The sequence below is a fragment of the Streptopelia decaocto genome (genome assembly GCF_964273445.1).
Source record: "Streptopelia decaocto genome assembly, chromosome: 1".
Lineage (NCBI taxonomy): Eukaryota > Metazoa > Chordata > Aves > Columbiformes > Columbidae > Streptopelia > Streptopelia decaocto.
The window spans coordinates 72750228-72763888 of NC_138663.1; the positions used below are offsets into that span (position 1 = coordinate 72750228).

Here is a 13661-nt window from a genome sequence, read left to right on the forward strand (position 1 = left end):
GCCTATAAAGGGGCAGCACAACAGAACAAAGCTTTGTATTATTCTCTAACAACAAATGAATCACATTGTTATAAAAATAATTCAGGATTTTACAAACCATACTGCATTAGGCACGCACCTCCAACCTCACAGAAACAAAATAAATCCTGACGCCAAGCCCTTATTAGTCATATTAGTAATGTATAACTCACACCACTTAGAGATCTCAAGATTATTTCTTGTTTCTAGCACTTTGATGAAAATCTTGGCACTTCATTAAAGATTCATGGTTGCCACAGAGCTGAAGACTAACATAAAATCTCTATGAGACCAGGACTAGAAACAGTTACCTTATGTGTCACAACAGACACTCTTAAACCACAGACACTCTTCTAGTCAGGTTATTCACTATACTAGTTAGGTAGATATTTCAGTTCCACAACAAAACCTAGGCTTTTAAAACAGTTCAGTGAGAAAGTCCATTTTAAGCTTTAGTGGTGACTTTTACAGTGCCATACCTAGATAAAACTAACCAACTAAAGGGCTCAGTCCTGCAACACCTTGAATATTTGTAATTATCTAGAAAAGCATCAAACCATACAGATAGCTACAATATTAGATTAGCCCCATCCAAACAGTGGAACAATGCAGAGCTTCACAGTTCAGTTTGCAGGAGGAGCTCACCACATCAAAGCATCCAGATCCAAAAAAGCTCCTCCCTTTTGGTCAACTCTAAACCAAGAATCTCTTCCATTTTAGGCTTATGTTTAACATTAGGAGAATATAATAATCATAGTTATGCAGGTTTTTAATGAAGAAATCAAAGTGGTTTATTCATCTCCTCCCTCTCTCAACCACATATGCAGATAAATGTGGGATGCCCTTCATTGCAAGTAACTCCAAATCCTGCCATTCCAGAAATAATGTAATTACTTAAAAAAGTTAAACTAATCCTGAAGAAAAAGAACAGATAAGGTCATGCAGTCTTTCTAAAAACTTCAGGTGAGAAAGAGCTAATTGTTAAATAAAATGAGGTATTTATCTTTGGTTTTAAATTTTCTATTTTATAATCACTACAGCAAGAAGATTAAATTAGGGAGCTGATTGGTGACAATTTGATCTATGGATGCTGGCATTGTTTTCTAACTGGATTCTAATTGGATTCATTGCACACCTTGCTACAGTGAAAAAAAGAATGGAAAACTGAATTCCGAAGAAGTCAAATCCTGTTCATGCTTTCAGGCAGAATAGTCTTCCACTTAAGGAGCTAGTGTCATGTAAAACAATCTGGCTTAGACATATATAAAAAAAATCCAAGCTACATTAAACCCATTAAACAGTATCCAGATCTTTTACTTGCTACTTTTATTAATATTACCTGTAGAAGCTCTTTTTGTTTCCTTTTCTCCCAAAACCTTCCCTTCTCAACTCTGCATTGACAAAAACCAATACAATTACATTACAGGAAGAACTGTTGCCACCTCAAACAAAAAACAGGCATGCGAAAGAAATTTCCCTCATAAATTCTTGACCTCTTTAGAGTGATTCCATTTAGATAAAAAGGTGCCAGTACCAAAGACAATTCTGTATTTATTTTTTTTCCCCTACATAAACATGAGAACAACTTTACCAAGGAAACACACATATTCCGTGATTAATATCACATCATTAGGCTCATCAGCATCCCCAGTATGTAAAATGTCCTTGGCATAGAGTATGGATTGCTTTCCTTACCTTAGGGAATCAGTTTTGCTTTTAACAGGCTGATTAAAAGACACATCTCAAAAATACACTTGTGCATATGGTGGCAGAGCGGTGGATGTTGTCTACCTTGACTTCAGTAAAGCCTTTGACACAGTCTCCCACAGCATCCTCACAGCTAAGTTGAGGAGGTGTGGTCTAGACAATAGAGTAGTGAGGTGGGTTGCAAACTGGCTTAGGGAGAGAAGCCAGAGAGTGGTAGTCAATGGTGCGGAGTCTAGTTGGAGGCCAGTATCTAGTGGAGTGCCCCAAGGGTCAGTGCTGGGGCCAATATTATTCAATATATTCATTAACGACTTGGACGAGGGAATTGAGTGTACTATCAGCAAGTTTGCTGATGACACCAAGCTAGGAGGAGTGGCTGACACGCCGGAGGGCTGTGCTGCCATCCAGCGGGACCTGGACAGGCTGGAGAGCTGGGCAGGGAATAACCTGATGAAATTTAACAAGGACAAGTGTAGAGTCCTGCATCTGGGCAGGAACAAACCCAGGTTCCAGTATAGGTTGGGAGATTACATATTAGAGAGCAGTGTAGGGGAAAGGGACCTGGGGGTCCTGGTGGACAACAGGATGACCATGAGCCAGCACTGTGCCCTTGTGGCCAGGAAGGCCAATGGCATCCTGGGGTGTATTAGAAGGGGGGTGGTTAGTAGATCGAGAGAGGTCCTCCTTCCCCTCTACTCTGCCCTGGTGAGACCACATCTGGAATATTGTGTCCAGTTCTGGGCCCCTCAGTTCAAGAAGGACAGGGAACTGCTGGAGAGGGTCCAGCGTAGGGCAACGAAGATGATTAAGGGAGTGGAGCACCTCCCTTATGAAGAAAGGCTGAGGGAGCTGGGTCTCTTTAGTTTGGAGAAGAGGAGACTAAGGGGGGACCTTATTAATGTTTATAAATATATAAAGGGTGAGTGCCATGAGGATGGAGCCAGACTCTTCTCAGTGGCAAACAATGATAAGACAAGGGGTAATGGGATCAAGCTGGAACACAAGAGGTTCCACTTAAATTTGAGAAGAAACTTCTTCTCAGTGAGGGTGACAGAGCACTGGAACAGGCTGCCCAGGGAGGTTGTGGAGTCTCCTTCTCTGGAGACGTTCAAAACCCGCCTGGACATGTTCCTGTGCAACCTCACCTAGGTGTTCCTGCTCCAGCAGGGGGATTGGACTAGATGATCTTTTGAGGTCCCTTCCAATCCCAAACATACTGTGATACTGTGATACTGTGATATTCACTATTCTGCAAGGCACAGAGACCTCTCAGTGTGTATCAAACTGTCCCAGCATACTAATTGTATTTCTGGACAAAGTAAGCAGGTAGAAATAAACTACCTAGCAGTAGTTAAAGACAGCAGAGCCAATGCAACCAAACCCAAGCTGAGTGCTTTGTTCTTACTGGGTTAGGCTTAACCTTGCTTTCAGAAACGTCACAATTTTTCCCTTCAGGATTCCTCTCAAACAGGACAGTATGATCTCAGCACACCCATGTTCTGCCAGCTGGCTGCTCCTCCACTGCAAGAAGCGCAGTCCATGTGTCGCAGCTCACTGTTCTCGGCAATGCTGCACCCTTCGGGAATGGTTTTCACAGGACAGAACACCCAGGCAATTCAGATTCCCTCATTTGATCTCAGAGGTAATAGTGAATCAAAGTGAATTGTGAATAAAGACTGCAATTAAACATTGTCAAGCTTTCTACTTCCTTTCAATTCTGTATTTGCTAACTCCAGAAAGATTACATGATTGAAGTCTATGTAGCATGGAGGGTGTTGGTCCCTTCTCCCAAGTAGAAAGTGATAGGACAAGAGGAAATGGCATCAAGTTGCACCATGGGAGGTTTAGATTGGATATTAGGAAACATTTCTTTATGGAAAGGGTTGTCAAGCACTGGAACAGGCTGCCCAGGGAAGTGGTGGAGTAACCATCCCTGGAGGTGTTTAAAAGACATAGATGAGGCTCTTAGGGATGAGGTTTAGTGCTAGAGTTAGGTTATGGCTGGACTTGATGATCTTAAGGGTCTCTTCCAACCAAAATGATTCTATCATTCTAATTCCTCTCTTGTCACAGGAGAGGAAGGGAAACAATGCAGAGTAAGGTCTACAATATTCTATTGCTTTTTTCAAGTATTGAAGACACTTGTAATTATTAAGCTGGTGCAAAAGCAACTGCAGTTTCAGACCGTAAATTTTAAATCATTATAACTAGGCTCAAACATATCTTTATTAGTCAAAATAGGAACCATTATAATCAACACATTTTTGTCAATGAGAAATGTTTGTTTACTCATGTAGCCTAAAAATCCATGCTTCAGGATTCAACGAACTCTTGGAAAGCATTTTCTGCATCCTGCTGGTTGTGGAAGTGTTTTCCCTGCAAAAAGTTGTTGAGATGCTTGAAGAAGTGGTAGTCGGTTGGCAAGAGGTCAGATGAATATGGCAAATGAGGCAAAACCTTGTAGCCCAATTCATTCAACTTTGGAAGCGTTGGTTGTGTGATACGCAGTTGGGCGTTGTTGTGGAGAGAAGAATTGGGCCCTTTCTGTTGACCAATGCCGGCTGCAGAAATTGCAGCTTTCAGTGCACCTCATCGATTGCTGAGCAGACTTTTCAGATGAAATGGATTCACCGGGATTTGGAAAGCTGGAGTGGATCAGAGTGGCAGCAGACCGCCCAGCAGTGACCACGACCTTTTTTTGGTGCAAGTTTAGATTTGGGAAGTGCTTTGGAGGTTCTTCTCAGTCCAGCCACTGATTTGGTCATTGTCAGTTGTTGTATACAATCCACTTTTCATCACTCGTCACAACCCGATTGAGAAATGGCTCGTTGTTGCGTAGCAAAAGAGATTATGGCACTTCAAAACGGCAATTTATTTTATTTTCAGTCAGCTCATGAGGCACCCACTTACCGAGCTTTTTCACTTTTCCAATTTGCCTCAAATGTTGAATGACTGTAGAATGGCTGACGTTCAGTTCTTCGGCAACTTCTCGTGTAGCTGTAAGAAGATCAGCTTCAATGATTGCTCTCAGTAGGCCACTGTCAACTTCCGATGGCCGACTACCACACTCCTCATCTTCAAGGCTTTTGTCTTTTTTGTGAAACTTCTTGACCCACCATTGCTCTGTACATTTGTTAGCAGTTCCTAGGGCAAATGCATTGTTGATGTTGCAAGTTGTCTTCGCTGCTTTACGACACATTCTGAACTCGAATAAGAAAATTGCTTGAATTTGGTTTTTGTCTAACATTATTTCCATAGTCTAAAATCAATATAAAATAAACAGCAAATAATAAGTCAGCAGCAAAAACCCATAAAGTGAGAAAAGTGCATTAAAATGATGTATAACATCACCACATTTATTTAAGAATGTATCCAATATCAAATGGCAAATTTCAACAATGCAAAAACCGCAACTACTTTTGCACCAACCTAATAAATGAGTTTAAGTATTTTAAACAAAGCATACTGCATAAACACCTCGCAAGATAAACAACAGTTTTAGGGAAAGATAAGAAGGTTGTGCAGAGCAGTGCCATCTGTCACAGCAAGACTGAGATTAGTCATCTCATCTTTCAGCAAATATTCTTGTAAATTAACACAGAAATGAGGGTGCATATTAATTGCTATGACCTATTTTTTGTTTCATTTTTACAACAAAGGATTATATCTTCTATGCTTTGTTCATTGGGTTTCTTTCATAAGGTTTATTTGTTATTAAAACGGTTCTACTATACTAAACCAGCAGAAAGAGCTGGGCTGAATCCATCACTTCCTAGCTCTAAAACTGAAAGCAGAAAGTAAGCACGTAAAGCCTTGTGGCACGAAAACAGTAAAAATTCTGCCCAGATGATAAAACTGAGGTGTTTAGAAGGCAAGACAAACAAGATGAGGGGAGTACGGAGGAATTTTCACTTTTTCCTTTTTAGAAGTTCACTCATCAACTACCAGCCAAAACCTCCACTCCTTGCTCAGCCTGAGAACCCACCTCCTCCATTCCAGTATATTTAATAAAAATATACAATGCATCTTTGCGAAGGAGGCCCAAGAATCAAAATACAAAACACAGGACTGCCCCACATGTATGACAATAACTCTTGACAGCTCTTCTTCCTGCAGAGAGAGAAAGCACAGGAGAACTGCACATTTATCACAGGCTCTTGGCAGGTGCAACGTGGAACTGGCTCAACAGTTGGTGTCCGAAGTACAGCAATTTTATTTCTTGTCTTCATGCGAGAGTGCATCCAACTCTGGACATACACATACCCAGTATTTATCAATCCAAAATTAACATTTTATGGGATGCTTTTCTTATAAATACCAACCCATCCAGCCTCACAAAACATTCAAGTGGGCAATAAGCCTGGCAAGACCCATTTTAATAACAGCATCTTAGTTTACAGCTTAAATATCTGCCCATACTCTTATATCTTAAGAACTTTATCACAATAGTGTAAACAAAACTATGAGGAAGAAAAGACGTAAAGAATGCATTCCTAATGCTAAAAGAGTACAAGCTAAAAAATGCTTTCTAAAAACAAAGAATGGTTGTAAACAGAAAGTGAAGAAGCAACAAAGCACTGGTAAGATTTTTTCTTTTCAAAAGCATTACAAGATTTTTCAGCGCTGCCAACAAACCAGTCTACTAATTCCCTGCAATTATTGTTCTTATAGCAGGTGGAGACCATAGATGGAGAAGCAGGCTCTGCAGTGCCATTATACCACCAGTCCAGGCATTCTCTGCTACTTTAACTCTGTCACTAGCATCCCATGCAGTAGGGCTGCACCATCGTACTCCAGGAGACACATACTGCTGGCTGTAAGACCTACCTCCCAGAGGATGAGCAGTTGTCACTTGACTCTTAAAGAAGCTCCTGGAGACAGTGATACAATTCTGTTCACTCCAAGCGCTTAGCCCAAGGCACCGTTTGTTCCCCACGTCTTTGGGGACTATGTTTTCAGAACAAGTCAGGCAGACGAACAGAAAGAATTAAAGTTATATTCTAAAAATAGGGGCTTTATTTTTTATTGTTTAGTATTACTAGTGTGTTATTACTCCATTTGCTAATGTATTATCATTGTTACTGGGAAAAGAGCTCTACTGGGACTGGAAATTACAGAAAAATATTAGAGAAAACAAGTATGAAAGCCTCAGTTCATTAAAAAGTCAGAATACTAACAATGCTGTTCGGGATCCTTTGGTAAGTGACCCACAGTCCTGTCATGCCAGGCAACCAGCTAAACTGACCAGCTGGTGCCTACAATTCACACGGTACGTCACACAAAAGCAACGGTCAATGGCAAAGCCCGAGGTCTCCCAGATACATTGGTCAGTTGGCTTGTTACATTAAAAACAAACTACCCTGTATGATGTTACTTTTGGCTGAATATAGAAAGTAAACTCTGTGTAAAACAAATAATGGATATAAAATAAGACCTCTATTGTGAGATACTACTCTGAAGAGAGACGTGGGAACCCAGGAACTAACCCTATTTACATTCAGTTCTAGGTCTGACACATGTACCACTTCGAACAATTCATTCTGATCTCCAAACTTCAGTTTTCTTGTCTGTGCAATGATAGGGGCTGCTTGCCTTGTCCTCACAAGCACACGTTTACATATGGAAGCTGCCTTAAAAATGACAAGTGCATTTACTAGAACTAATATAAACGTATAAAATAAACTGAAGGTACAGACAGGACATCATAACATCGGTATTTCTGAAGTTTCAACAGAACTCAAATAGTGTTCCATGATATCACACACAAGAATCTAAGTAATTTTCAAGACAGTATAAAGTAATAATATGTGCAGGCAGTTTAAGGCAAGTTAATACCCAGCTTCCACTGAAAACACTAAGCCTGCATGCCTAACTGCTCCAGGGGCCTTTGAAAATCCCTGCAAAAATTAACAATAAGCAGTAAATCAACCCTTTCAAAATGAAACCAGCCCCCTCACCTCCATTATCATAAGGAATTCCACAAAAATGTGTTTCACTTACACAAACAGATATTACATCATAACAGGTAAGAGACAGAGCTACGCAAGAGTAATTAATAGGATGAATAATATTTTCCAGAAATATTAAAATCCTCTGTTATATACCGTAATACGAACGGGGAAAGGAAGGATCATTACTGTATTTCCCATATATAGGACCCTATTATTATAATTTGTTAGACAAAGAGGGTAGCATTCTTCAGATTTTCCATTTCTCTACCCTCCAGATGAAAAAAAATAATGACAATGATGAAAATATCCTGCTGCCATTATAAAAGCCTAACTTGATGAACACTGCAGCAACTAAAATCAGATTTGATGGCCTCAGTACAAAATAATAGAATTATAAAATATCTCAAGTTGAAAGGGACCTATAAGGACCATTGAGTCCAACTCCAAAATGAAGTAATCACAAAACCAGAATTTAGTAAATAGAAGCTTCTAACAGAGATTGATTTTTCATTACTCAGTGTCTTGATAGCTCATCATATTTAACTTGTTGCAGGGAAACCAATATTAATTATGTATTTTTGGTATTTGCTGACATTGAGCACCATAGAGAGAAGTAAAAATACTGCATTATATCCTTTAGCCCTTCTTCAATATATTATTCCTTCTATGTTTTTCATCTTCTAGCTTAAAAATTGTTTCATTGATAATAGTTGAAAACTTTGATTTAAATTAATAAAAGAAAGAAAGGAAAACAACTCCAAATTTCCCTGTTCAAAGTAATTAACAAATATAAATAACAAAAGCTACTTAAGACCATTTCCTTCCAGGACAACAGCAGGTTTCTCCTCAAGAAACTCACAAGGAAGAGCCAGAGAAACAAAAAGATTCAATGAAGCTGAGGCTACTGTAATACACTATGTGGCTGCTTAGCTCAAATGAGAAATGTAACCTACTTGGATTTTTGGAAGTGCTCAGATGAACCGTAACACAACATTATTTCATCACTGCTTTTCTTGAAATTATGAAATTATGTTAGTCTAACGAGTCTTGGAGGAAAGCCACATCTTTTATCACACTAAGAAAAAGGGTTTCATAGTAAAAAACATGCTGTCATTCCTTCTTTTTCCTCATTGTGGAAACAAAACTGATTTTCTATATAGGAATTCTAAACATAAAGTTAAAATGATCTGATGGAAGCAGACCTACATTTTTAAAGTGACAAGAAAAAATATAAGGGCTGTGAGAGGGAAAAAAGCATTAAAGACTAATTCAAAGATGAAAAATTAAGTTCACACAATAATTCCCATCCGTTTCTCTTCAAAGTGAAGTTAAAGTTTGGTCTCAGACATTTTCTTCTCAAAGAAAGTGCAAATGTGAAAATAATAAAGGAATTAGGCACTGGCTTGCAGGCTATAGGACTGAAGAAAAAGGTAGACAGGCATGCATTATATTGTTATTAAAAGTTAACATACCTGTTTTAGTCACTCAAAATCACTTTAAAAATATCTATCTCCTTTAGAAGACCAATTCTCTTTGTTGATCAACAATATATTTTAATCAGTAAAGTCATGGTCAGGCATATATATCTGTTCACATAGCAGAGTTCTGCCAGAAAAATGTATAAACTTACCTTGTCTTGGTTTTCCTTATTTTTGTAACACAAATTTCCAATCAAACGAATGAGATGAGATTTAAAACCCACAGCAGGATGTGAAATTTCTTCCAGCCCTGTCATAACATGTGTGGCAGTGAAAATATTTACAGCCTGTTTCCCAGCAAGATGAGTTAATCTCAAGGTATCTACAGAAACAACAAGAATTTAATGAATTACTACACAAAAATTAGTATCACTTTGCACAGATATTTACTACTAATTGTTAGGTTCAAATTTAATCAACATAACTTCAGATATTCAGCAATATGTCAAAAGAACTTGGAAAGTTTTCTTAAGACATTTAAATTTCTTCATTTGTGCTAGTATAAGCATACAAGGCTGTCCCAAGGCCAAAAGGTATTTTTTCATCCTTTGTACGCACTTCTATAGTATCTGAAGTCTGGTGCTATTGGTCTCTGCTTGATGTGGCAGAATTTGTAGGCTGTTGATGATTCTGGCACCATAAATACATTTCTAAATACAAGGTGTTTAGAAAACTCCCTTTATTTCAAACTTGTTGCAGCACCATATAGTAATCCCAGAATCACTTTTTTCTCTCTTCTCCAGTCTGTTCCTAGCTCTTTAGTATGAGAAAGTATTTTGAGTACATTTAGCACTTTGAGACACCTTTACAAATCCTTCAGCACCACAATCTCATCAACTCAGAAATACTAATGTTTCTGTATGGTAAATGCTAGTTCACAGCAACTAGGATTTTTTTACAGTACTCCAGAGAGAAACTAGGGAGAGGTGAAACTAAAATCTGTGAAAACAACATTCCACAAAGAGACCACACCCAGAACAAAAGTTGAAATCACGTGAACACCTGTGAGCCCGTACAGCTGAGAAGCCAACTCACTAAAGGCTGTGCCTATATTTAAAAACAAAGATGTATTTTTCCTCTAAGCAACCTGCAATAGTAAAAAATGGCCTGGCATGCCCTTGTCCCAAGATGCTTCATGCAACTTACATAGGAACAATAAAGATGTGGCAAAACCAGGCCATAGCACAGGGCGGTAATGAAGCCCTACGCTCCTTCTGCTCTAAATGTCAATATCCATGGTGGCATGGGCCCTAAATCTCCTGGATTTAAACTAGAAGAAACTTCACAGGTCCTCATATTATAATTTCACTCCCAGATGGCTGATACAGGAGAACAAAAACATCTCTGTGCTGATAAAGAAGTAACCACATTTATTATAGTTTTTTAAAAATCATGAAACTACAATAAGGTTTGGAGGCCTCCCATATTAGAGACAACATATATAAGTGTTCATATTTTGAACTAGGAAAAAACAATCGATCTCCTGATTGCCCCTAAAAAAGTCATCACAAAATAGCTTTTAACACAATCTTCTTTCATAGAAATTTGTTTGATTTTGTAAATTCATAAAAACTGGCATCCTTCTCAGGGCATTCACTTTGTGTGCTTCCTTGCCTTATAGCAGGGGTGTCACACTCATTTTCACTGGGGGCCACTGTTTATACAGTCCTAAAATTACACTCGGCCCTTTGAAGGCAACTGCGAGGCTGACGTGGCCCCCAGTGAAAATGAGTTTGACACCCCTGCCTTATAGTCTTAGTATTTTGTCACACGCAAACACCCAAGAGGGAATTCTGTGGTCTTCCCAAACCTTTTGCCTGCCCTTAAGAGGGAACCCTGAATAAGGATTGAAAACAACAACCACCACCACCACCACCAAAAAAACCCCCACACACCCCCCCCCCAAAAAAGGTAAAAAAAACCCTATTAAATTTTGATTACAGCGCAGAAAAAAATGCAACAAGCAATGCACCCATCTGGAACGAGAGGTACAGGAAAAGGTAGAAGAAAAGCAGCCACCTTCCATGCATGATGCCAACCCAGAGAGAACAGTGCTCCTCTCAAACATTGCACATTAGCACAACACAGCAACTGCTCCAAGGATGTCATCCATGCTCTCAACCAAAGGACATCTCAGTCTGCCATTCTCTCATTATTCCAAAGAGCAATTCTTCCAAAATGCCCTTGAATTCAAAAGACCACTTACCTGCCTGGCGATATTCCCCAAACACTGCGCAATCAAACTGTTAACAGTACTGAAGATATTATTAACACTGCAGTATTACCGTCTAACTTAATCCAACAATTACTGAAAATGGCAAAACACACTCCTTCATTGATACTTAGAAGATCATGCAGATTTTTTCACATCTTTCAGTCTTCTAGTTATTTCCGATAGGAAATTTCTCATTATATAAAGTGAGGAAAAGAACTGTTTCATCAAAAGATCTATTAGATGAAAATATTTTGTACGGTCTATGCTTATTCTTCTGGTCTTCAGAACTAAATATTGAAGGTCAACATCAATAAAGTTTTTCACCCTTGTTGCCAATCCAGGATTAAAGGAGTCTTGTAGCCAAAAGTAGTCTTAAAGAGAAACTATAGGAGTTGATAAATTCCTGTTGGCTGAGGGCATGTGGGAAACATGTACAATGCACATGGTAGCAATGTTCTAGCCTGCACACATTTCATTAGCCTGGAGACAGCTCTGGAGAAAAGTCAGTCTGTGCGCAGCCAGAGAAAGGAGGACGGACCTACAGGCTGCTGAACTCCACTGATCTGCACCTCTTCCAAATTCTTATTGAAGTTGGAACACTTATGCAAGCACTCAGATGATACAATGCATAACCTGGAGTTTCCTCAAAACACGCACACACAAAATAGATCTTTTTAGTCACCTTACTATAAGCAATAAAACTATGAACCTGTCATCAAAAATAGAGGTTTGCTTGTTTTAGGAGTGGGGTTTTGTTTGTTTCTTTCTTTTTGTTGTTGTTCGTTTTGGTAGCTTTGTTGGTTTGTTTGGTTTGGGTTTTGTTGTTGTTTGTTTTTCAGTCATAGTTAACAGATGTGTCAGCCTTTTGGTTTTTTTAAGCCAAAATATTACATATTTCTCTTTAAAATCCATAAACTTTTACAATTTTCTCAGAAAACGGTGGGATACATCAGTCTCAGAAAGTGCTAAGATTCAGGTCAGCATACATATATGTCCTCTTCCTTCCTCCCCAAGTGTATAGGGACTCTCTGGACCATCCTGGCTTAATTTTCTTTGTCTACAGCCCTTCACTTGTTGTTTCTTACCAGAAGAAAACTTCTTTCAAACTGACCTTTAAAAGTCACTGAAGTTGGTTAAGAACATTCAAACTGTACTTAGTCTCCGTTTTCAAGAATTCAGGAAAGAGAAGGGAACAGGCATGGAGAAGTCCTTTTTCTACTTCTTGAGGAAATTCTTTCACACACGTTCAGAAGAACATAGGAAGCAGTCGTCCTTTGCATAACTCTTACTGTATAAATAACACCTTGCTGACAGTTGAATCAAGGCTCTGTTGAGTAATAGGAGCTAACAGAGCACGTAGAGAAGCAGAAAAATTCCAGGTACAAATTAAATATTTGAAAATGTAGATTAACTCAATCTCCTATGTATTTATTTTATTAAAAGGTCAGAATCATAATTACCACCAACTGTGGAAAAACATGTTTTCATTCACAGAGCAACATGATTTGGAGCAAGCCAACAGTTAATAAACTCTGTGGCTTTTCACTCACCTATGGCTGTTTCCAGCAAACCAGGCAAAGCCTGTAGATGTTCCAACTGTCTGTTGTTTGATGTCATTTCACAAAGAACATCGAGAAGACAAATTGTAACCAGTGCTTCCTGTAAATGAAAATTACATTTCTGAAAAGGGTTTATGAAGGATAAGAACATAAAACTGATGATCTAAACAGAGGACAGGAACTCTCAGCACTTCAGGTTCTTTGCAGATCTTCTCAACTGCCAAGAATAAATTTATTTAAAATGCGGACATCTTTCTACAATAACAATAATGTATTAGACAGCAATAACTTATTTTCTACAGTCAAACAGTGTCATATGTGCCCTGAAAATTCATGGGGAAACCAAAACAGAGCCATAAGGGATAAAATTTTAACAAAAACACAGTAGCTTCCAAAAGCAGAAATGCAGAAAATTACTAGCTGAGAAAATTATTTCTGTATAAATGTTTTCTTTGAGTTTATTCAGTAGGAGCGTCCCACTTTAAAGACACAAACACTGCCTGCAAGACACCAATTTGTTATCCGCAGGAATTCTGTAAAGTTCTGTGGTCAAATGAACTTTGGCTGCGAGAATTTACATTATTCTTGGGTAAATAGGATTGGGATCATAGATGCAGCATTTTGGTTAGGTATGAGACAGACAATTTTATTTGCATATTATTTATTCAGCCAGAGAACTATTTTTTCCTCACAGACTATGTTGATGCATGCTTATAATGACAATCCAGCACTT

The 13661-nt window shown here is 38.7% G+C and overlaps 1 protein-coding gene across 1 annotated transcript in view; it reads right to left on the reverse strand.

Annotated features, from left to right (window-relative positions):
- Positions 1-13661, reverse strand: part of ATXN10 (ataxin 10) — a 105268-nt gene that overhangs the window by 39936 nt on the left and 51671 nt on the right. The window contains exons 8-9 of the mRNA XM_082076339.1: positions 12920-13028; positions 9307-9476 (exon numbers count right to left, since the gene is read on the reverse strand). Of these exons, the coding sequence (XP_081932465.1) occupies positions 9307-9476; positions 12920-13028 (279 nt within the window). The remainder of the gene's footprint in view (positions 1-9306; positions 9477-12919; positions 13029-13661) is intronic.